General features: G+C 35.8%; 1 protein-coding gene across 6 annotated transcripts in view; it reads right to left on the bottom strand.

Annotated features, from left to right (window-relative positions):
• Positions 1 to 26,005, bottom strand: part of ATRX (ATRX chromatin remodeler) — a 300,930-nt gene that overhangs the window by 176,251 nt on the left and 98,674 nt on the right. For all 6 annotated transcript variants that reach the window (XM_044234659.1, XM_044234661.1, XM_044234660.1 and 3 more), the window contains one exon: positions 9,376 to 9,448. In XM_044234659.1, coding sequence (XP_044090594.1) covers positions 9,376 to 9,448 — 73 coding nt within the window. The remainder of the gene's footprint in view (positions 1 to 9,375; positions 9,449 to 26,005) is intronic.

Below are 26,005 nucleotides of genomic sequence, written 5' to 3'. Positions count from 1 at the left end.
AATCAACTTATTTAGAAAAATGGCATTCCAAGACAAAACTCAAGATGAGAAGACTATTCAAAGCAAAACAATTCTTAGAAAATCAATGTGTAATATACCACTTTCTTATCAAACAGTGCCTCAAACTGGTGAAAAATATTTTTGGCACTTAAATTTCTATTTAATTCATAAATTCTGTTAACGAAATGAAAGCATATACCATATACTAAGTATTGAAGCAATCAGAAATCCCTAATAATATTCAAACTAGGGCAGATAAGAGAAGGGACATGAGTGCTATTAATTATACACATGGTAAAAGAACACAAAATACCATAAATGAGTCTTCACTTTCCCAAAAAGTAGACAGTGCAGTAGCCTCACTCATACCAAAATTTCTCAAGATGTTCCTCAAAGACCAATTTGTTTATGGAAAAATCAACTGCTAAAAGCATGAAAAAATATTTCTTTAATGTCATCTTATGTTAAAATAAAATATAATCCTAATAAATTTCCATGTTTACGTTAAAGGAAAACACCTGAAAATGTAAGATAAAAGCAATCATGCAGCTTTTGTATAAGATGAGGTGTTCTGTACCTGGCGTGTCTTTGTGATATAAATTTATAAATCACAGCAACAAAGGAATACCTTATAAAAAGGTTCAAAAGGAAGGCAGCATGATTCTTAGTTTTCCAATAACTCTTATTAAGGGATAAAAATCCATTCTGCAATTAAGATTCTCTCTAGCTCAGTCAAAAACTTCCAGGTGGCATTATGGAACTTCTGCTATTTTTGGATTTGAAACCATTCTTCAGATTTCTTAACATACATTCACATTTCAATCAAGATTCACTCAATGATAGGAGATGTTAATGCCTTGATAATTTTATCTGAAAGGCAGACTGTTCGTTACTAGTTTTATTCAAAGATACATACTAAAGGCACCAAATAAGACTGAAGCAAACAGGTAATCACTTCATAAATACTTATTATCTGCCTTTTGGTGCTTCCTTCCCTAAACAGACAAATTAGAACTACTTAGACAACACAGAGAGTTACTAAGTGCTAAAAGAAACCACAGATAAGTTTGCTTCTTTGAGGGTTTTTTATCTGATTTGTTTCAATAAAGTGAAGATTAGATCACTCCAATTTAAATCCTACTGCAGTTGAGCTATAAAGTGTTGTTATTACACTTCTACATCAATGGTTTGCTGACTTGGATTGTACACAGTAAACTTTTTAAAATGGAGAACAGTACAGGACTGTCAAGTTCTCATTTCGCCAAAAATAAAAATATAAAGCCAAAATTGTTTATTTTCATCATTTTATAAAGTAAAGACTATTTGAACATACCCTCCACAAATTAGGAAGCAGTTTCAGAATGAAGGGTGGTTCTTTAAATTTAATAAAAGCATCTATCTAGAAAAACTCTCTAAAATCTTTAATGTACACTACATTTGTCATTTCTCATGGACAAGGAAAAACTTTCTTGAACCAATTTGGGTAAAACCACTGTTTTGGAATGAATGTGGGTACACACACACACACACACACACATAAATGTAAAGTGTTGAATAATAGATTGCAAACAGAAAAACAGTTCACTTGCAGTAACAAGATCTTATATAACCATTTGGGTAGTACAATAATAACCAATAAAAATACAAGTAGTAGTTTAGTTACACTGAAGGTTACTTCAATCACCTGATTTGTTTGTATTTACAAGTTCAAAAAAAGTCTAAAATTCTGTATTATCTGTAAAGACTTGGTTCATTTTAAGAAATCATAAGATTTTTCTTCTTTCGAACTCTAGACTCTTAAGAGAATGTCTACCAAATGGAAGTCAAAATATGTAAACCTACCTAATTCATACTCAAGTTCTAGACTGTCATGAAAAAACTGAGAAATATGATACACATGATTTAAGATACAATTCTATGTCAACTGTGAAATTACATAATAAATTATGGAAAATTAAATGAGAGCCATACACTGAAAAATTACATGATTTATCAATCAACAACCTTCATTAAGAACATAATATATAGAACAATCACAATCGCTTCAGAAACAGGAAAAAATTACAGAATTCAGAGAATGGTCATTTTTCTCCAAACTGAACTTACATACAGAGTGATGGAGATTCCCTTAGCTTTACCTCCCTAAGATGGTTTAGATTTACCCTCTAATACCTTTTGACCAATGGAAAACCTAATGTATAGTCCTGTATATTAAGCCCTAAAAAGAATAAAAAGTTAAATCATTTTTCATGACTGATGGCTCAGGCCCACTCTATCAAAGACACACTGTATCATAAACCTAGCCTATCACATAACCTACACCTCAGTTAGAACTTAGCTTGAAGGACCTAAGGGCTGAGGCTGACCTTCAACCTGAGTAGTCAGCAAACATGCTGAGGTGAGATGTGTCCCATCTACAAAGCCTGCTGTTGAGATGCTTTAAGGGAAACTCCACTACCTTAACTCTTGAGTCACGGGCCACAGAGACTTCAAGGACATCATCACTCGAGAACCAGCTGAGGCTGGCAAAGCATCATTTTGGAGGCCTCGGCCGGACCCGTGCTGGTATGCATGTGTTGGATGTATAGTCATGATCCCTAGTTGATTTGTTTGCTCTGAAGTTTCCTTTCTTGAGGCTTTCCAGGACGTTTCTGAGAAAATCATCCAGGCAACAAGGTACTGCCCCCCTGGAATCTCAATGCTCAATATTACATCTTGGGACAGGTGTAGCATCCAAAGCAGTCACGACTCTATCAGAAGTATTAGAGGCACAGGCTGTGCCACTCTGTGGCAGAAAACCTGGGCAGAGCTGGAAGTAATGGAGCCACTCCTCCATTTTCCTGAAAGGGAGGGAAGGGAGAAGGGGAGAAAGCAAAACAATATGGGAGGAAGGGTAAAAACCCACAAAAAAAAAAAACAATGATTGGAACTGATGCACAAGAGAATAATAGAACCCCAAAACCCAAACAAGCTAAGGCTTCTAAATCACATAATACCAAAATAATGTCTTATGACCCTTTACACCTTCAACTACTGTAAGGAAGCAAAAATAAAATAAGGAATCACCCCGAAAATGCAAAGACAAACACCCAAGCAGGAAAAAGAGAGAAAGAGAGAGAGAAAGCCAAGAAAGCCTTTAGTTATTCTGATCCTACCTAGAAAGGAAATGCGTAAATGTTCCTTGTGTAATCAAACAGAGAAAGAAAGTAAACTACCTCTTGCTGGTACATAAATCAATAATTCAAAACATTTAATTTCTAAAATAGGAGCAATCAATAGAGGGATCTGGTGCACCATGGAGGTTGTAGAGAAACAGCCATTACAAAAGCAACACAAAATTTTAGAGCCCTAATTCTGCCATTTGACAGATGAGAAAACAGGTGCAGAAAGGGAAAACGATGTGGCCAAAGAAACAAAGCTAGTTAGTGGCAAAGCAAGAAGTAGCACCTAAGATGAATCCTGAATCCTAAGATTCTCTAACCTTACTACGCTAGTGTTACAGTTTCTGCTCATTCACTACTACCATGCTTATGAGTACCTGGTGAATCTACAACAGTCACATTCTTAAAGATAATTGTATTTTATTGATTTCCAAATATGTATTTAGAAATGAAAGTATTGGAGCTTCAATTTTTAAAAATTTTTAAAAAAGTTCTAAACATCTTTAGTCCAGTATGCGCTATCTCTAAAGTGCTCTTGACAGGCCATCTCAGATACAGCCCTATAATCTACTATTTTATCTTTTAAGAGGTTCTGAAAACAGATTTAAAGAAAATTGCTAAGTAAAAAATACCAAAATATGGTGCACCCATACACAAAGATGACAAATTTTTTTAAAAAGTGTTTACATTTTGTGTACAATACAACAGAATTAGTTTAAACAGAGAATTGTTTTTTCTAAACAGAGAATTCTGAATAAGATTATAGGTTTAAATGCATACCCTTTAGAGATACAAAATAAGTATCCAAGTATATGCCATGCTCAAATACAATACCATATTCAAAATGTTGAGATGTAAAACAATTCAAATGACTACAGCCAAAGAATGTTAAAAACTTTTTGTGAAAACAAGGTTGAACCCATATTCTTCCAGTAAAGTGTGAGGCATTAACAAATGTTATATATACTTCAGGGTTAATAAAAACAAGTATTTCAAATTGGGTGATGGACATTAAGGAGGCATGTAATGTAATGAGCACTGGGTATTTTACAAGACTGAAGAATCCTAGGCCTGTACCTCTGAAATCAATAATACATTATATGTTGACTAACTGAATTTAAATTAAAAAAATGTTTTAAAAAAAAACTAAAGTATTTCATAGAATTGCTATGGAATTCCTCATCTTCAAAATCTATATTACCATTTTTTAACTACTTAGTTCAAAATTAGTATTCTTGATATGAACCCTTCTATAAAAAATGACTAAGGCATATGATCTGTACCCAAAAATGGTGGAGTTTATGAGATAATAATGATGTAACTAAAGAATCAAAAAGCTAAACAGTAGTTTCAAACATTTGTTAGTCATACATCCTACAATGTTTGCAGTTACTGAAAAGCAGCACTGTTTCCCTTTTTAGTGAGGGTACCAGGAACATTAGTATCAAATAACTTTTTTTAAAAACTTAGTAGAAATATAAAAGCTGTATGAAATTAAGAACCCACAGTTTATTAGCAATTTATACACAGGCTATAATGTTTGACTAAATTCAAATAACAAAATGTGCATTCCCTGATTTTACGTAAAATCTAAAGCAGTTTTAGAGGAAATTTAAACAGGAAAAAACCTTATTAACACTGATATAAATTTAGAAAATTTGATATTAAAGAGATAGTTTAATATTTTCTTATACTTGAAAGGTAAAAACAAGATTGACTCCTCTCATTTTTATTTATAAACTTCAAAGCTAAAGACAAAGGAGACATATATTAAGTCAGAAAAATGAATCATTTTTGCTATCACTAGAAAATGCAAACTCCCTTTGTGGGGGTGAGGGGTGAGGGTGGGGCTATTTTCCATTCTCTAAAAGTCCCAATATCACCAAAGAACAGAGAACAGGAAAGAAGGCGAGACATAATGTTTAAATCTTAAGCAGAGAGATCACCACTACTGACCATGTTTATTTCCTTGCTGAAAATCCTAGCACGAGAAAGAGATCTCATGACAACTGCAACCAGTTTAGTTATCTACAAATGGATCCTATATACAAGGCTAGACATCTATATGTACTTAAATGACTTACAATACTTACCTGCACTACAAAAAAACAGAGTAAACTGAAATGGAGTTACCTTAAAATTGCCAGGCATTTAAAACCCTTACTCAAACATAAAAACAAGTAAAATGCTTCATTTAAAATGCTAGCTTTGTTTTTCAAAACAATAAAAAAGAACCAAAGCAATTTTGGTAGCCAAACAGGACCACCATGAAAAAAAAATATTTCACAGAGAAAAAATTATTCCAGATTTAGCGAATTCATATAAAAAATAAAAACATATGTAGAAAATAAACATTCTAAAAAGTGCTTAAAATGGAAACCAAATGAAAAGTCTTTTGTTGAAGGGACCTGACATATACCCAACCCATTAAACATTGCTGAGATCAGGTAAGCAATCATTAAATATCTTCATTAACATGAACATCCAGGAAAAATTAATTACTTTTGAAAATATGCTGAATTAATAGTACAGAACATTTATCAACAGAATACCTCCACCAGATCAGTAGGGAAAAAACAATCATTTATGTATTTTCCAGTTGAAAAGTAAAGTATCACCAAATAACAAAATAATTGGAAATCTTTAAGGGTACGGTGTAGTCCCACTATAATTAAGTATAGAACTTCTATTAACAACAGACAATCTTTAAGCAATCTCCACATCAAATTTTGCTTTTATGTAAGTATTTAGCCCCACTGAGAAAGAAACTATGAGAAAACTATGGAGTATTATTAGACCCAATTAAGCATTCTTCAAATAGAAGGTAAATGTTTTTTGTGTGTGCCAGGGGAGGGTATCCATATAAAAATCTCAGCTTTTAGTCAAATTTGAATTAAAAAAAGAATGCTTAGAAAAAAATCTATAAATAAAGAACATACTGAAAATAATTCTTTTTCAGACTCCTCACTGATTTAGTATGCAACTTCTAAAGACAAGCCTGGTTTAATGATCCTCAACACTAACACTGTTAAACTTGAACAAACTAACATCTTATCACTGAGGCTAATTCACAGTATAGGTATTCAGATATAGGACATTAGAAAATGTCTGGTCAAAATACCCCTTTTTTACAGAATCATAATGTATCTTCGATGCCAGCTAACTATAGAAATGTAACCATAATTTTAAAATTAAATAAGTAAGTGTTTTTTCAATGAAAGAACCAATTTAAAATGCAATAGGTATTTGAAAGGCTACTTAATATAACAGCAAATTAAAATAACGGACTTTGTAAAATAACGGACGTGCAATTTAAATAACTTTACAAACCGTTTCATATTATTCTCCCTTTCAAAAAGTACATAAAGTCTAAACTATAAAATTCTAAGTAAATTCCCAATTATACAAAATTCAAACTATAAAGTTAGTCTACTATTTATATTTTTTTCTAAAAAGTTCAACCAAAAAAAAGTTAAACTGTCAATATATAATATTTTTTCATTGTTTATTATATAAATGCAATTTAACAGAAATTACTTTACAATTTAGACCACTCTATCTCACAACAGCATACATTTACTTTCAAATATGAATGATGCTACATAACAGTATGCTAAAACAACAAATTTATATATTCACACCCACTAAAATATTCAGGACATGACTAAGTTTTATAAATGACTCCAAAAACTATCATAGCTTTAAAAATAGAAAAGACAGAAACAGTAGTGCAACCACTGTAAAACTCTCCCATAAATTTATATGTAAGTATATATTTCATATATAAGTATATATGTTTAGGGAATTATAAAATATTTACTTCCTCAATATCAGAAATATCAAAACTTCTTTGGCTAAAAACTAACCTCCAAATCTTGATTTTAACAAATTCTTTCAACTTTCATGAAAAGATGCATTATAATTAAAATTAAATGCTTGAACAAGAAAAAAGTTTTATAGAAATTTATTGCATCCAAATACTTAAGCATTGGCATTAATACACTATTTACCTCTCCATAAATGTCAAAACTGAAAATGTATTAACATTGCTAAAAACTCAAAGCATATGAAATGTATACACAATTTATACACAATTACACAATTGTGTACAAATTTACACACAATCACAATATGCTGTATACTAAAATACATCCTACTCAAAAATGTGAAAATGGTAACTATAATTCCAAGTCTTAATCATGATCTGCAAATAAATTTTTAAAAGTGCATATTCAAATATGCTCAAATACATCATCTATGCAAAAACTGTTCCAGTGGGTATTTGTATGCCCACCGTGGGTATTAGATACCTCTTTGGTATGCTGAAAATGAAACAAGTTACTAATGATATATTTTATAATGGCACACTGAAATAAGTATAATGAAAAACATGTTCAAGATAAAATTCATTTTTCTCAAAAGTACTGAACAGTGTTGTATTTTTTAATCAAAAATACAAGATGGAATTAAATATACCTTTCAATAAAATATCTGCCAGTTACAGAGAGATATAATCAAGCAACTTAAAAGATGAAAATGATATTCATATTTTGACAAGTTCTAACTTAAATATAAAATTATCATACCTCAATGACACTCATTTGGTGGCTAAATATGAGATTAAGGTTCATCATGTATGTAGTTAAAATAGAATATAGCATGCTTTAAACATTATTAGCCTTTTAATAACATTTGAGTCCTCATGGTTTACAGGAAAACAAAATAGTAGTCTAAATAAATAAAGAGGAATTAAAGCATTTTAAAAGAGATTTTTTAAATGCTTTCATAATCTTGCTATCATGTACTATAAAAATTGCTGATGAATAAAATATATGTCTTTACCAATCCATTCTGGACCCCACCTCATCTCATAAAATAAGTGGATATATGTATTTTTTATTTAAAAAAATTAGTAGGTAAGCAGCATCTCAATCACTGTGCCCATGACTGATCTCTATTTACAAGTACAAAATAAAATTGTTCATTTACCTTAATAAAAACATTCTCCAATTAGAAAAATGCTGATCTTAAAAACAAAAAACTCTATCAGCATCAACAAGATATAGAAAACAGAGCTACAATAACAGCTGGCTCACAGCATTTACTAACTCAAAGTTAATTTCCTACAAAATTATGACAAAAATTGCATGCATATTTTCATGTTTTCTTAATATTATAACTTACTATTAGGAATAAGTGGATGGTTAATAGAATGTTCTTTAGTAAAACCATTGAGTCTATCATTGATAATAGGTGCTAGAATTAATCAGGGAATATTTCATCCAACCTTTCATTTTAAAAATCAGAAACTTTTGGTAGAGTCACTTGCATACAATCACACAGACAAAAGAAGTTAGAACTAGAAATCAGATATTCTTATCCCCATTATTCTAAAATTCCACCTACTATACCACACGATCTTGTTGAAGATTATGAGTGTGGGATATACTGTATTTCAGGAAGGGTTTAAGAGATAGGTAGAAAAATTAGGATTATATTCTTTAATACATTTCTATTATTCTTCATTGTTAGGATATGGATGTGTCTTTGTATTTTTTTCTTCTCCCAGCCATCCCTCAGGTTAAGTGAATCTGTAAAGGCTACTTCTAATCTAAAGGTTTACTTCTAATCTACTGTGTCTTATTAAAATTAATACTATCATACTATTTTATTTGAGAAATGGTTAAAATCCAAATCGGTCTGGACCCTTTATGAATTGATACTTATTTTGAAAAGAATTTCTTAATCTTACATATCAGAGCAATCTCCTTTTCATCACTTTGAATGGGTCTTAATAAACAGGACCACCGTATTAGATGGCAATTAAAAACAATAATCAGATATTGAGGAGAGAGATGTCTGTTGTCACCATTTATTGAAATGATTTATTTTCATCAATAAAATAATCTGCCAAAATTAAAATATTCTCAAAAAATTATCACAGTTTACATGGGAACGTAAAATTGACAGTGCTGCATTTATAACACACCCTATGCTAGGTGTGTTAATATTTATATTTACTTTCTCTTAAGGTTTCTGAGTTTTAGCCCATTTTCTGGCCTTTCTTTCAAACTTGCAGGAAGACTGTGAGCGAGTCTTTCTAAGGCAGGCACTCCTGGTTTTTACAACCGGTTTGTGGTTCCGTTGCTGCAGTTTGTGCCCACGCCTAGGGTGTGTTATAATCTTTTTAAAGTCCTTACAGATGGAATCATACCTATTCTCAGGATCATTGTCGTCATCATCATCATCCACTGTGACAGGCACTGATTTAGATAAGGCTTCATCTCCTTGAGGGGAAAAAAGTGCACTTAAAATTAGCTTTAAATTATCTATGTAAGTAAAATCATGTAAAATAAAACTGAAAGCCAAAAACGTCAGAACAACTAGTAGATTCTAAACTGTACTCTGGTTCCAAAACATGAGTAAAAAATGTACAGGGAAAGCACAATGCGGAATTTATGAAGTACCAGCAGTAAAACAATAGTTGGATTTTATATATTGCAAAGTTCCTTCCCAGAATACAACAGTTTTAAAGCTAATCCTTCCCAGTAACAAGTCTTCATCAATCTAGCAACACAGTACCATAACTTTCTTGCTGAAATTAGCTTTGTAGTGATCCATTTTATGTTTGAAGTTAACAGATGTCTTAACCTGTTAAAACTGAAGAATAATAAAATTGCTATTAATATTTTGGTAGTAGGAAGTAAAATATACTTAAATCTGTATCATAGTCATGATCAGAATTATCCAGAAATATATTCAAGTATAGTAAAAGTACAGATTTCCTTCTAAAAAGCTACACTACTATCCTTTGATTAAAAATCTAAAGAGATTAAGATTGGTGCTCTTTACTGTATATAAATTTTACCTGAAAAACAAACTTACATACTGACCTCTAATTAATACTATGTAGGCTGAAATAATTAGGCTGAAATAATTAGGGAACAGTATGCTGATGTTTATTTACCATTTATTTTGAAATGCATCAAGGATTTCAAGGGCATTACATTGAGTGAAAAAAGCCAATCTCTAAAGGTTACACACTTCATGATTCCACCCCAAAGTAACAAAATTAGAGATAAAAATGAAATTAACACTTGTCAGGGGTTAAGAATGGGGATAAGCATGGGGATGTGTATAAGGGAAGTACAAGGGAACCTTGTGGTAATGGAATTAAGTTGAGTATCTTGGCTGTAGTACTGGTTATAAAAAGCTACACATGTGGTAACTGCACAGAACTATACTTACATATACATACACACAGAAACAAATCAGTGAATGGAAAAACTGGTGAAACTTCAGCTTCCTGGATTTGATACAGTATTACAGTTATACAAGATGTCACCACTGGGGGACACTCAATGAAGGATATTGTTCCAGACCGCCCCATATATATATATATTTTTTTTGCAATGTCCGGTGAATTTATAATTAATTCAAAATGAACAGTTAAAAGGCAAAAAAAATTAGGTACACTGATGGATAAACAGAAGGATATATAAACAGATACGCAATAAAGCAAACACACTACAATGTTAATGACAAACTTTTCTGTATATTCACTGCTTTGAGGGCACCAGGGTAGCTCAGTCAGTTGTGTCTGACTCTTGATTTCAGCTCAGGTCATGATCTCAGGGTCATGAGACTGAGCCCCACATCAGGCTCTGTGCTAAGCATGGAACCTCCTTGAGATTCTCTCTCCCTCTCCCTCCCCCAGCTCAAGCTCTCTCTCGTTCTCTAAAATAAATAAATGAACCTCAAAAAAATAAAACTGCTTTATAATAAAATATACAGAGAACATGTTGGGAGGAAAAAGATCCATAAAGAACACAGAAAGCTATAGGTTCAGGACAGAAATATGCTAAATACAGAAAGGCAAAAATAAATCTTAGAATATCCTACCAAACTCACAATAAATACCTCAAGCAGACCAGTCTTCAAATGAAATATTACTAGTAATATTACTGTCATTCCCCTATTGCACTTTTCAAAATCTGAGACACCCTTCAAAGTTGAGTTCAAATGTCACCTGTTCCTCTAAGTCTTCCTCTAATATTTAGATTAAATGGCCCACTTGCTGTTTATTACATAGCCCCATTTTAGTTTTGTATGTTTCTTCTGGTGTTTTTTAAAATAATGACTTATCTATATCTATCTTGTTCACTGGACTGCAATATTCTAGGACCATGTTCTTCACTCTGATTGCTCATGCCATTCTCAAGTCCCAATTTTTCTAGTAAACCATTATACCTCATAATAGGATACCCAACTATGGCTGAATAAACTGGAATCACCTAAACATATGGGAGCAGGGGAACCCTTTTAAAAGTTCAAAAACATTGTTCCCTTAATTAAGCTCGACACATTGGGAAAATATACTATGTTTATATATGCATATAAACAAATTATTAAGGAATGCCACTTATGCATAGAGCTTCTTGCTCAATGGGGAGCCTGTTTCTCCTTCTACCTGCCAACAACCTTGTGCATTCCCAAGAGCTTGTGCACTCTCTCTCTGACAAATAAATAAATAAAATCTTTTAAAAAAATAAAGTAAAAGGAATGCCACTTATCTTTCGACTCACACCCAAACTTTTCTTGAAACAGTATTTTTGGGGTACCTGGGTGGCTTAGAGGGTTAAGCCTCTGCTATGGCTCAAGTCATGATCTCAGGATCCTGGGACTGAGCCTGGCATCAGGCTCTCTGCTCAGCAGGGAGCCTGCTTCCCCTCCCTCCACCTGCCTCTCTGCCTACTTGTGATCTTGTCTGTCAAATAAATAGATAAAATCTTTTAAAAAAACACAGTACTTTTTATAGTGCTTATTTTGAACACTTCATAATCTTTTCTGCTTAAACATTTTTACAAAGGCCCATTTTTAGACGTGTTAATTCCCGAGCAAAATTATCTTCTTTTTATCATCTAAAGTAATCAGTTCCAAGAAATATCCAGGGTAAAGAAAATCCAATCCAAACAACAAGGCTGGGCTTATTCCACCAAACAGTTGAGAGACTGGCATCTGCAGAAGAGCTCAATTCTCAAGGCTTCTGTGGATATACATGCATGAAAAAAGGATCACCTCCTAAACAGCATGATGATCCTTCAGAACAAAGTTACATGGAACACAATGATCAAAATGCAACACAGTGATCCACACCAGCGCTCAGGTAAGGAATTATTGAGAAATGCACTCTACAGGTATTTGCCATACACTGCCATCTCTTCTTAAGATCCAATGAACACATACTACTTATTACACTATGTATTAATAGTTCCAAACAGGAGAGGTATATTGTGGAATCCTCTCATATGTGTTTTGGGGAAATGAAAATTAGCAATTGAAACCAAACATGCTGATTTCACTAGGGAAGCTGTTTAATCATGGAAATCAGTTTTCCAAAGGTTAAGATAAATCAACAGCCTACAATTTGCCAATGAGAATACTCCATAACTCACAATTTATTATTCTTATACTCTAATCCTTAATAAGAGCTTTCCCAACAAACCTGATAACAAAACATTGATATGATATCAAAGTAAGTATTAGATTGTACTTTAAATACAATCTCTTGGGGCGCCTGGGTGGCTCAGTGGGTTAGGCCGCTGCCTTCCGCTCAGGTCGTGATCTCAGAGTCCTGGGATCGAGTCCTGTATCGGCCTCTCTGCTCAGCAGGGAGCCTGCTTCCCTCTCTCTCTCTCTCTCTGCCTGCCTCTCTGCCTACTTGTGATTTCTCTCTGTCAAATAAATAAATAAAATCTTTTTTAAAAATAAATAAATAAATAAATACAATCTCTTATACTACCATATAGCTGAGCCTTGAACATGGCTTTGAATTGCACAAGTCCATTTATACATGGATTTCTTTTCTGCAGTACACCAATGTAACTATATTCTCTTCCTTATGATTTTCTTGTTATTTCCTTTTCTCTAGCTTACTTTAATGAAATAAAATAGTATATAAAATATACAAAATACATATTAATCAACTATTTAGGTCATTGGTAAGGCTTCCAGTCAACACCAGGCTATTAAGAGTTAAGTATTTGAAAAGTGAAAGGCTAAACATCAGTTTTTGACTGAACAGAGGATGAGCATCCCTAACCTCTGCATTCTTCAAGGGTCAACCAAAATTCTTAAATCAAGGCTCTCAGAACTAAGTTTACAAATTGTTGCCAAAGTTCATTTGGCAACAAAACCTGATCTAAACTGTTTATTCCTTTAAGTATGAATGTTCACATGTTTTGCTGCAAAAATACTAATTTGTTTAATTATGGGAGTGTTGCCTCATAAGCAACTGGGACTATTACATAATATATGCTAACTAATTGATACTATCTTTCTAAAACTTGAAAATTCTGAAACACACTGGAGCTGACAATTTTGGGGACAGTAGTTAAAAGCCATACAGGCAAAAATCCATATAGGCATCTGATACAGCAATGCATTAAACACAATATGCCATGAAAATCATGCCTGCTTTTCAAAACAACTCATCAGATAAACATTCCATATAAGGAATGTAAAGTTTTATTTAAAAGCAACATTCAGGGATGTCTGGGTGACTCAGCTGGTTAAGTGTCTGCCTTCAGCCCAGGATGCTGGGATGGAGCCCTGTGTCAGGCTTCTAGCTTAGCAGGAAGTCTGCTTCTCCTTCTCCCTCTGCTCCACCCACCCACCACTGATTCTCTCTCCTCTCTCTCTCTAATAAAATCTTTTAAAGAAATAAAAATAAAAATAAATAAAAATTTTAAAAAGCAATATTCAAATTAAATGCACAAAGCCCAACTGGGATAAAGGGAAAATTTAAACATTCTGGCCCTGCTAGGAACACATTTATATCTAAAATCTCCTTTATAAATTTTTAAAAATAAAGTTCAGGTGGATTTCTGTGAAGATGGTGGAGCAGAGGGGTCCCAGGTTAACCTTATTCTGTGGTTACATCTACATAACAGCCACATCAATGCAAATAAAAAAGAACATGATCTGAAGACTGACAGACTCTCCACAGCTAAACGTACAGACAAGGCCACCATAAAGAGGGTAGAAAGGATGAAGATGGAGTGGAAGACAAAGTGACCTGTGGATCTGTCAGAGGAAAGGAAGGATGCCATGGACACATACAGAGAAGAAGAGCAGACCCCATGCTATGTACCCCAGGCATGGAAGACCCACACACTGGGAGGCAAATCTCAATGACATTTGGCTTTCAAAACCAGAGGGACCTAACTTTCCAAGAACTTACAATGGGTGGGACTTCACACATTAAATATTAAAAATCAGCAGGCTCCACTTTGGAAGAACCAGGGAGCAGTAGGAAATTGAGTCCCCATCCTTAAGAGACAGTACAACAAACCAACCCCACGAGATACAGCATAGAAACAGCAGTTTGAGAAGGGCCTGGGGTATATGAGAAGGTGGTTTATTTACTAACTTCAGAGCATGTACTGCAAGGGCAGGGATCACTGGGAGAGTTCTGCAAGACCAAAAAGCTGGAAGGTGTCATTTCCCTCACCACTCCTACAGGAACCAGCATACCACTAACTTTCTAGACATACCTTGCTGAAAACATGACCCACCCCACTATGTCTTCTGTAGACTTATCCCCTCCACACCAGTCTGCACTCTGGACAGTTTAATCAGGTGCCTGCAAGACATCTTCCACATGGGAGTGGCATCGACGTTCCTGGCACCACACAAAACCTGCCCCCATGTTCTTTTACAGACAGCCCCCACCAACATACCCTTGGCAGAAGACCATCCGAAGAAGTGACACAAACTAGGCAGTGTGCTTACAGCCCCAAGAGTGGCCAGCATCACTTCAAAATGACTACTGCCCAGGAGCAGAGGGAAGAATAAGCACAAACATGAGTCAAAACTGTGCCCCAGCAGCAGGGTGAGGGTGAGGGCAGACATCTAGACTGATGGCAGGCTCAGGCTACCAACAAAAACTTCTCAGAAGGGGCACCCGGGAGGCTGAGCTCTCTGCTCAGCCGGGAGCCTGCTTCCTTCCTCTCTCTCTGCCTGTTTCGATGCCTACTTGTGATCTCTGTCAAATAAATAAATAAAATCTTTAAAAACAAAACAAAACAAAACTTCTCAGAAGGGGCACCTGGGTGGCTCAGTGGGTTAAGCCGCTGCCTTCGGCTCGGGTCATGATCTCAGGGTTCTGGGATCGAGTCCCGCGTCGGACTCTCTGCTCAGCGGGGAGCTTGCTTCCCCCTCTCTCTCTGCCTGCCTCTCTGCCTACTTGTGATCTCTGTCAAATAAATAAATAAAATCTTTTAAAAAAAAAAAAACTTCTCAGGAGACAATGTGGGGAGAACACCCTGTAGTTCTGAGCTACCACATTTCTGATAAATGGCTGGTGTGACTCAACTCAAGCCCAAGGCAAACATCAGACTGGCCCATAACAACACAGGGACCAAACCCTGCCCACAAGAAGCAAACGGAGCCATTGCAGATGAATAGAATGAAGGCAAAATAGGCTCAGCCATAAAATTAGGGTACAACAACACCCAAAGGAGACAATCCAGAAGTGTCACATGTCAAGGACACCACACTGTAGAGCACTACAGAACCTGCTCTTCATAAGACCACTATTTACAAGAGCATGTGGCTAACATGTAGAAAAAGACACAGAGAACTGGACAATATGAGAAGAAGGAATATGTCCCAACTGAAAGAACATGACAAAACCACAGCAAGAGAGCTAAACAAAACAGAGATAAGTAATACGCCTAAAGGAGAATTTAAATTAATGGTCATAAAGATACTCACCAGAATTGAGAAAAGAGTGGAGAACCTCACTGAGATACTCAACAAAGAAGTAGAAAAAAACAAAGAGGTAGAAAACAAAACCAATAATAGATGAAGAACTCAGTAACTAAAATTGAATATATATTAGAGAGAATAAATAGTACAATAAAGGGCAGTCAAGATGGCGGAGAAGTAGCAGGCAGAGACTACATCAGGTAGCAGGAAATCAGCTAGATAGATTATCTAAAGATTGCAAACACTTACAAATCCAATGGGAAATCAAAGAGAAGAACAGCACCTCTAGAAACAGAAAATCAACCACTTTCTGAAAGGTAGGACTGGAGGAGAAGTGAATCCAAAGCCAAAGACCGTGGTGGGAGGGGCCTGCTCCCGGCAAGCGGCAGAGCAACAGAGCACTAAATCAGGACTTTTAAAAGTCTGTTCCCTGAGGGACATCGCTCCAGAGGCTAAACCGGGGTGCAGCCCACGCGGGGTCAGTGTGGCCTCAGGTCCCGCAGGGTCACAGAAGGATCGAGGGTGTCTGAGTGTCGAAGAGCTTGCAGGTATTAGAACAGGGAAGCCGGCTACAGAGACAGAGCTGAGGAGTGAGCTCTCAGCTCAGGGTTACCTTGAACCAGTCGCAGGCTCGGTGAGCTCGGAGCGCGGCTGGAGGCCAGGGAGATGGGAGTAATTGGGTGCTATTCTCTGAGGGCTCATTGAGGAGTGGGGCCCGGAGCTCTCGGCTCCTCTAGGCGGGAGACTGGGAGGCTGCCATTTTCATTCCCATCCTCCAAAACACTACAGAAGGCATTCCGGGAACAAAAGCTCCCAAAAGCGAACCTGAGCTGATTACTCAACCCGGCCTCTGGTAAGGGCTGTGCAATTCCGCCTGGGGCAAAGACACTTGAGAATCACTACAACAGGCCCCTCCCTCAGAAGATCAACAAGAAATCCAGCCAGGACCAAGTTCACCTACCAAGGAGTGCAGATTCAATACTAAGGAGAGCAGCGGAATTCCAGAGGAGGAGAAAGCAAAGCACGGAACTCATGCCTTTCTCCCCATGATTCTTTAGTCTTGCAGTTAAATTAATTTTTTTTTCAATTTTTGTTTTCTTCTTCTGCTAAATTTTTAACTTTACCCTTTTCTTTTTTAACATGTTTTAACTAGTTTATCTAATATATATATATATATATATATATACACATATATATATTATCCTTTTTTATATTTTTTTCTTTATTCGTTTTCTTAATTGTTTCTTTTTTTTTTCCTGAACCTCTTTTTATCCCCTTTCTCCCCCCCATGATTTGGGATCTCTTCTGATTTGATTAAAGTGTATTTTCCTGGCATCATTGCCACCCTTTTAGTATTTTACTTGCTCCTTCAAATACTCTTATCTGGACAAAATGACAAGGCTGAAAAATTCACCACCAAAAAAAAAAAAAAAAAGAACAATAACAAGAGGCAGTACCCAGTACCGAAGGCTAGGGACCTAATCAATACAGGTATTGGTAATATGTCAGATCTAGAGTTCAGAATGACGATTCTCAAGGTTCTAGCTGGGCTTGAAAAAGGCATGAAAGATAATAGAGAAAACCTCTCGGGAGATATAAAAGCCCTTTCTGGAGAAATAAAAGAACTGAACTCTGACAAAGCTGAAATCAAAAAAGCTAGTAATGAGGTGCAATAAAAAATGGAATAGATCACATCCTGGGTCCTAAATCAGGTCTCAACCAGTATCAAAAGATTGGGATCATTCCCTGCATATTTTCAGACCACAATGCTCTGAAGCTAGAACTCAATCACAAGAGGACAGTTGGAAAGAACCCAAATACATGGAGATTAAACAGCATACTTTTAAAGAATGAATGGGTCAACCAGGAAATTAACGGTTCAAAATCTGTGAAACATAGCAAAGGCAGTCCTGAGAGGAAAATATATAGCAGAACAAGCCTTTCTCAAGAAACAAGAAAGGTCTCAAGTACACAACCTAACCCTACACATAAGGAGCTAGAGAAATAACAAGAAAGAAACCCTAAACCCAGCAAGAGAAGAGAAATCATAAAGATCAGAACAGAAATCAATGAAATAGAAACCAAAAAAGCAACAGAGCAAATCAACGAAACTAGTAGTTGGTTCTTTGAAAAAATAAGATTGATAAACCCCTGGCCAGACTTATCAAAAAGAAAAGAGAAAGGACCAAAATAAATAAAATCATGAATGAAAGAGGAGAGATCACCACTAACACCAACGAAATACAAACAATTATAAGAACATACTATGAGGGGCGCCTGGGTGGCTCAGTGGGTTAAGCTGCTGCCTTCGGCTCAGGTCATGATCTCAGGGTCCTGGGATCGAGTCCCGCATCGGGCTCTATGCTCAGCGGGGAGCCTGCTTCCTCCTCTCTCTCTGCCTGCCTCTCTGCTTACTTGTAATCTCTCTCTGTCAAATAAATAAATAAAATCTTTAAAAAAAAAAAAAAGAACATACTATGAGCAACTCTACACTAACAAATTTGAGAATCTGGAAGAAATGGATGCATTCCTAGAAACATATAAACTATCACAACTGAACCAGGAAGAAATAGAAAACCTGAATAGACCCATAACCAGTAAGGAGACTGAAACAGTCATCAAAAATCTCCAAACAAACAAAAGCCCAGGGCTAGACGGCTTCCCGGGGGAATTCTACCAAACATTTAAAGAAGAACTAATTCCTATTCTCCTGAAACTGTTCCAAAAAATAGAAATGGAAGGAAAACTTCCAAACTCATTTTATGAGGCCAGCATCACCTTGATCCCAAAATGAGACAAGGATCCCATCAAAAAAGAGAACTAGAGACCAATATCCTTGATGAACACAGATGCTAAAATTCTCACCAAAATACTAGCCAATACGATCCAACAGTACATTAAAAGGATCATTCACCACGACCAAGTGGGATTTTTTCCAGGGCTGCAAGGTTTCTTCAACATCCGCAAATCAATCAATGTGATACAACACATCAATAAAAGAAAGAACAAGAGACGTATGATACTCTCAATAGATGCTAAAAAAGCATTTGACAAACTACAGCATCCCATCCTGGTCAAAACTCTTCAAAGTGTGGGGATAGAGGGCACATACCTCAATATTATCAAAGCCATCTATGAAAAACCCACAGCAAATATCATTCTCAATGGACAAAAACTGAAAGCTTTTCCACTAAGGTCAGGAACATGACAGGGATGTCCATTATCACCACTGCTATTCAACATAGTACTAGAAGTCCTAGCCTCAGCAATCAGACAACAAAAGGAAATTAAAGGCATCCAAATCGGCAAAGAAGTCATCAAACTATCACTCTTTGCAGATGATATGATAATATATGTGGGAAACCCAAAAGACTCCACTCCAAAACTGCTAGAACTTGTGCAGGAATTCAGTAAAGTGTCAGGATATAAAATCAATGCACAGAAATCCGTTGCATTTCTCTACACCAACAACAAGACAGAAGAAAGAGAAATTAAGGAGTCAATCCCATTTACAATTGCACCCAAAACCATAAGATACCTAGGAATAAACCTAACAAAAGAGGCTAAGAATCTATACTCAGAAAACTATAAAGTACTCATGAAAGAAATTGAGGAAGACACAAAGAAATGGAAAAATCTTCCGTGCTCCTGAACTGGAAGAACAAATATTGTGAAAATGTCTATGCTACCTAAAGCAATCTACAGATTTAATGCAATTCCTATCAAAATACCACCCATTTTTTTCAAAGAAATGGAACAAATAATCCTAAGATTTATATGGAACCAGAAAAGACCTCGAATAGCCAAAGGAATATTGAAAAGGAAAGCCAAAGTGGGTAGCATCACAATTCCAGACTTCAAGCTCTATTACAAAGCTGTCATCACCAAGACAGCATGGTACTGGCACAAAAACAGACACATAGATCAATGGAATAGAATAGAGACCCCAGAAATAGACCCTCAACTCTATGGTCAACTAATCTTTGACAAAGCAGGAAAGAATGTCCAATGGAAAAAAGATAGCTTCTTCAATGAATGGTGTTGGGAAAATTGGACACCCACATGCAGAAAAATGAAATTGGACCATTTCCTTACACCACACACTGAAATAGACTCAAAATGGATGAAGGACCTCAATGTGAGAAAGGAATCCATCAAAATCCTTGAGGAAAACAGAGGCAGCAACCTCTTCGACCTCAGCCGCAGCAACATCTTCCTAGGAACATCGCCAAAGGCAAGGAAATCAAGGGCAAAAATGAACTATTGGGATTTCATCAAGATCAAAAGCTTTTGCACAGCAAAGGAAACAGTTAACAAAACCAAAAAACAACTGACAGAATGGGAGAAGATATTTGCAAACGACATATCAGATAAAGGCTAGTGTCCAAAATATATAAAGACCTTAGCAAACTCAACACCCAAAGAGCAAATAATCCAATTAAGAAATAGGCAGAAGACATGAACAGACATTTCTGCAAAGAAGATATCCAGATGGCCAACAGACACATGAAAAAGTGCTCCACGTCACTCGGCATCAGAGAAATACAAATCAAAACCACAATGAGGTATCACCTCACACCAGCCAGAATGGCTAAAATTAACAAGTCAGGAAATGCAGATGCTGGCGAGGATGCGGAGAAAGGGGAACCCTCCTACACTGTTGGCGGGAATGCAAGCTGGTGCAACCACTCTGGAAAACAGCATGGAGGTTCCTCAAAATGTTGAAAATAGAACTACCCTATGACCCAGCAATTGCACTACTGGGTATTTACCCTAAAGATACAAACGTAGTGATCCGAAGGGGCACGTGCACCCGAATGTTTATAGCAGCAATGTCCACAATAGCCAAACTATGGAAAGAACCTAGATGTCCATCAACAGATGAATGGATCAAGAAGATGTGGTATATATACACAATGGAATACTATGCAGCCATCAAAAGAAATGAAATCTTGCCATTTGCGACAACGTGGATGGAACTAGAGCGTATCATGCTTCGTGAAATAAGTCAAGCAGAGAAAGACAACTATCATATGATCTCCCTGATATGAGGAAGTGGAGATGCCACATGGGGGGTTAAGGGGGTAGGAGAAGAATAAATGAAACAAGATGGGATTGGGAGGGAGACAAAGCATACGTGACTCAATCTCACAAAACAAACTGAGGGTTGCTGGGGGGAGGGTGGTTGGGACAGGGGGGTGGGATTATGGACATTGGGGAGGGTATGTGCTACGGTGAGTGCTGTGAAGTGTGTAAACTTGGCGATTCACAGACCTGTACCCCTGGGGATAAAAATATATGTTTATAAAAAATTAAAAATTAAAAAAAATAGTACAATAGAGGAAGTAGAAGAATGGACCAGTGACTTACAAAGCAGAGTAAAAGAAAGCAATCAAGGTGAACAGAAGGGAGAAAGAAAATAATAAAAAATGAAAATATACTTAAGGAATTCAGTAACACAGTCAAGCACGGTAACAGGCACATTATAAGGACCCCAGAAAGACATGAGGAAGAAAAAGGGGCAGAAATTTACTTGAAGAAATAATAGATGAAAACTTCCCAAATCTGGGGAGGGAAACATATATCCAGATTCAGAAGGCACAAAGAGGGGCGCCTGGGTCTCAGTGGGTTAAAGTCTCTGCCTTCGGCTCAGGTCATGATCCCAGTGTCCTGGAATTGAGCCCGGGAATCGAGCCACATAGGGTTCTCTGCTCAGCAGGGAGCCTGCTTCCTCCTCTCTCTCTCTCTCTGCCTGCATCTCTGCCTACTTGTGATCTTTCTGTCAAATAAATAAATAAAATCTTAAAAATAAAATTAAAAAAAGAAGGCACAAAGAAACCCCAATAAAATCAACCCTCAAAAAGTCCATACCAAGACATAAAATAATTAAAATAGGAAAATGTAGTGATAAAGAGGGAATTTTAAAAGCAACAGGAGAAAAGAAAACAGGTACAAGCAAGGGAAAACATAAAAGCATATTTTTTCAGAAGAAACTTTGCAGGCCAGAAGAGACTGACATGATATATTCAAAGTAGTGAAGGAAAACAAAACTATAACCATGAATACTCTCTCCAGCAAGACAATCATTCAGAACAGAAAGAAAGAAAAAGAGTTCCCCAGACAAATAAAGGAACTCATCACAACTAAACAAGCCATACCAGAAATATTAAAGGGGATTCTCTGAGTGGAAAAGTAAGACAGCAATTATGAGTAAGAAAAGTAGGTAGTACTAAAGCAGTACAATTAAGTAAATACCAAAAAAATCAGTTAAAATTCATGAAATACAAGGAAATAAAGTATATATCTAAAACATGGAGGGGAGGGGGTAAAAATTTAGTACATTCAAACTTAAGCAACCATTAACTTAATACAGACTGCTACATACAGAAAATGTTTTATATAAAACTAATGACAACCACAAATCAAAAACAACTAATACGTAAAACAGTAACGAGAAAGGAATCCAAGCATACACTAATAAAGCCAGCAATCACAGAAGAGAGCCAGAGAGGAAAAGAACAGACAAAAACTACAAAAACAAACATAAAACAAGTAGCAAAATGGCAATACATGCCTACCAATAATTACTTTGAATGTAATTGGACTAACTGCTCCAATCAAAAAATGGAGTGACTGAATAGATAAGAAAGCAAGACCTACCTGTATGATACCAATAAGAAACTCACTTCTTACATAAAGACATAAAGTAAAGGGATGGAAAAATATTTAGCATGCAAATAGATGTAAAAAGAAAGCCAGGTAGCAATACACGTAATGGAAAAACCAAACTTTTAAAAGACTCTAACAAGAGACAAGGAAGGATAACATATAATCATAAGTAGTACAACCCAGAAAGATAACAACCATAAACCCATTTATGAACCCAACACTGGAACACCCAAAAATATAAAACAGCTAATAACAAAAAAAGTAATCAACAGTAACATAATACCAGCAGAGGACTTTAACTCCTCACTTACATCATTCAAACTGAAATCAAGATGAAAACAGTAGCTTTGAAGGGCATACTGGACCAGATCAATCTAACATATAGTCAGAACATTCCATTCTAAAAGAGAACATAATCCTTTGCATGTGCACATGGAACATTCTCCAGACTAGATCACATGTTAGGCCACGAAACAAATTTTAACAAATTCAAAAAGATCAAAGTTATACCATCCACCTTTTCCAACCACAATGCTATGAAACTAGAAATCAACCACAAGAAAAAACCTGGAAGAATACAAATACACAGAGGTTAAATACACACTACTAAACAATGAATGTGTCAACCAAGATATCAAAGAGGAAATCAAAAATTGCAAGGAGACAAATGAAAATGAAACCATAATGCTCCAAAATCTTTGGCATGCAGCAGAAGCTATTCTAAGAGAGATCTCTGTAACAATACAAGCCTACCTTAAGAAGAAAAAACTCAAATAAACAACATAACCTTACACCTACAAAAAGAACAAATGAAACCCAAAACCTGTGGGAGGAAGAAATAAAGTTCAGAGCATAAACAAAATTCAAACTCAAAAAAAAAAAATCAATGGATCAATGAAACCAGAAGCTGGTTCTTTGAAAAGACCAACAAAACTGTTAAACTGTTATCCAGACACATCAAAAAAATAAGACAGGACCCATACAAAATAAAAAATCTCGAAAGAGGAGAAATAATAATGGACACCACAGAAATAAAAAGAACTGTAAGAGAATATTATGAAAAATTATATGCTAACAAATTGAACAAAATAGAAGAAATGGATAAATTTCTTGAAATACAACCTCCCAAAACTTCTTCGCAAAGAAATTTAACATTTGAACAGACTGGCAACAGTGAAACTGAATCATTAATCACAAAACTCCCATAAAACAGAAGTCCAGAACCACATGCCTTCACAGGTGAATTCTACTAAATATTTTAAGAAGTTAATACCCAATTCTTCTCAAATTATTCAAAAAATGGAAGACAAATGAAAGCTTCCAAATTTACTCTACAAGGTCAGCATTACCCTGATACAAAAGCCAGATAAAGATATTCCTAAAAAAGAAAACTACAAGTCATATCTCTGAAGAACACAGATGCAAACAAAATATTAGCAAACAGGGGGGCACCTGGGTGGTTCAGTGGGTTAAAGCCTCTGCCTTCAGCTCAGGTCATGATCCCAGGGTCCTGGGATCCAGCCCCTCATCCGGCTGTAAGCTCAGCAGGGAGCCTGCTTCCCCTCCTCTCTGCCTGCCTCTCTGCCTACTTGTGATCTCTGTCTGTCAAATGAATGAATGAATAAATAAATAAATCTTTTTTTTTAAATGTTAGCAAACAGAATCTAACAATACATTGAAAAAATCACTCACACAATCAGGTAGGATTTATTCCTGGGCTGCAAAGGTGATTCAATATTTGCAAATCAACCAATGTGATACCTCATGTCAGTAAGACAAAGGCTAAGAAACATGTGTTCATTTCAATAGATGCAAAAAAGCATCTGACAAAGTATAAAATCCATTCATGATCAAAACTCTCAACAAAGTAGGTTTAGAAGGAACAAACCACAACACAATAATGGCCATATGTAAAAAACTCGCAGCTAACATCATACTCCACATTCACCATGGAGTTCACTGAGACCTTTTCCCCTAACATCATAAGTAAGACAAAGATGTCCACTCAAACCACTTTTACTCAACATAGTACTGGTAGTCCTAACCACAGGCAGCAAAAAACAAAAATAAATAAAAAGTATCCAAACTGGGGGGCACCTGGGTGGCTCAGTGGGTTAAGCCGCTGCCTTTGGCTCAGGTCATGATCTCAGGGTCCTGGGATCGAGTCCCGCATCGGGCTCTCTGCTCGGCAGGGAGCCTGCTTCCCTCTCTCTCTCTGCCTGCCTCTCCATCTACTTGTGATTTCTCTCTGTCAAATAAATAAATAAATAAATCTTTTTTTAAAAAAAAAAGTATCCAAACTGGTAAGGAAGAACTAAAACTTTCACTACTTGTGGATGACATGAAACCATAAATAGAAAACCACCAAAAAACTACTAGAATTTATGGATGAATTCAGTAAGGTCACGTGATACAAATCAATGTACAGAAAACCACTGCATTTCTACACACTAATAATGATATACAAATGTCATTAATAATGAATTACAAATTAAGAAACTGTCCCATTGACAACTGCACCAAAAATAACAAAATACCTAGGAATAAAGTTAACCAAGGAGGTGAAAGAACTATACTTTGAAAACAATAAAACACTAATGAAAGAAACTGAAGTTGATACAAACAAATGGAGAGATTTTCATGCTCATGGACTTGGAGAACAAACACTGTTAAAACATCCCTACTTCTCAAAGCAATCCATAGATTTAATGCAATCCTTATCAAAATATCAGCACCATTTTTCACAGAACTGGAAGAAATAATCTTAACATTTGTACGGAACCACAAAAAGCCAAAGCAATCTCAAAAAAGAAGAGCAAAACTTAGAAGTATCACAATCCTAGATTTCAAGATACACTATAAAGCTGTAGTAATCAAAACAGTATGGTACTGGCACAATAACAGACACACAGATCAACAGAACAGGATAGAAAGCCCAGAATTAAATTCAACACTATATGGTCAATTAATTTTCAACAAAATTAATTTTTTCAACAGAAGCAAGAATATGCAACAGGAAAAAGTCTCTTCAACAAATGGTGTTCAGAAAACTGGACAGTGACATACAAAAGAATGAAATGGGACCACTTTCTTATACCACAGACAAAAATAAATTAAAAATGGATTAAAGACCTAAATGTGAACCTGAAACCATAAAAATCCTAGAAGAGAGCATAGGCAGTAATTTCTCTGACATTGACCATATCAGCATTTTTTCTACATATGTCTTCTGAAGGCAAGGGAAACAAAAGCAAAATCAAACCATTGGGACCACATCAAAATAAAATGCTTCTGCACAGCAAAGGAAACAATCAACAAAACTAAAAGACAACCTACAGAGTGGGAGAAGATACCTGCAAACAATATAGCCAATAAAGGACTAGTATCCAAAATATATAAAGAAT

The sequence above is a fragment of the Neovison vison genome, chromosome X (genome assembly GCF_020171115.1).
Source record: "Neovison vison isolate M4711 chromosome X, ASM_NN_V1, whole genome shotgun sequence".
Taxonomy (NCBI): domain Eukaryota; kingdom Metazoa; phylum Chordata; class Mammalia; order Carnivora; family Mustelidae; genus Neogale; species Neogale vison.
This window is presented reverse-complemented; position numbering and strand designations above follow the sequence as displayed.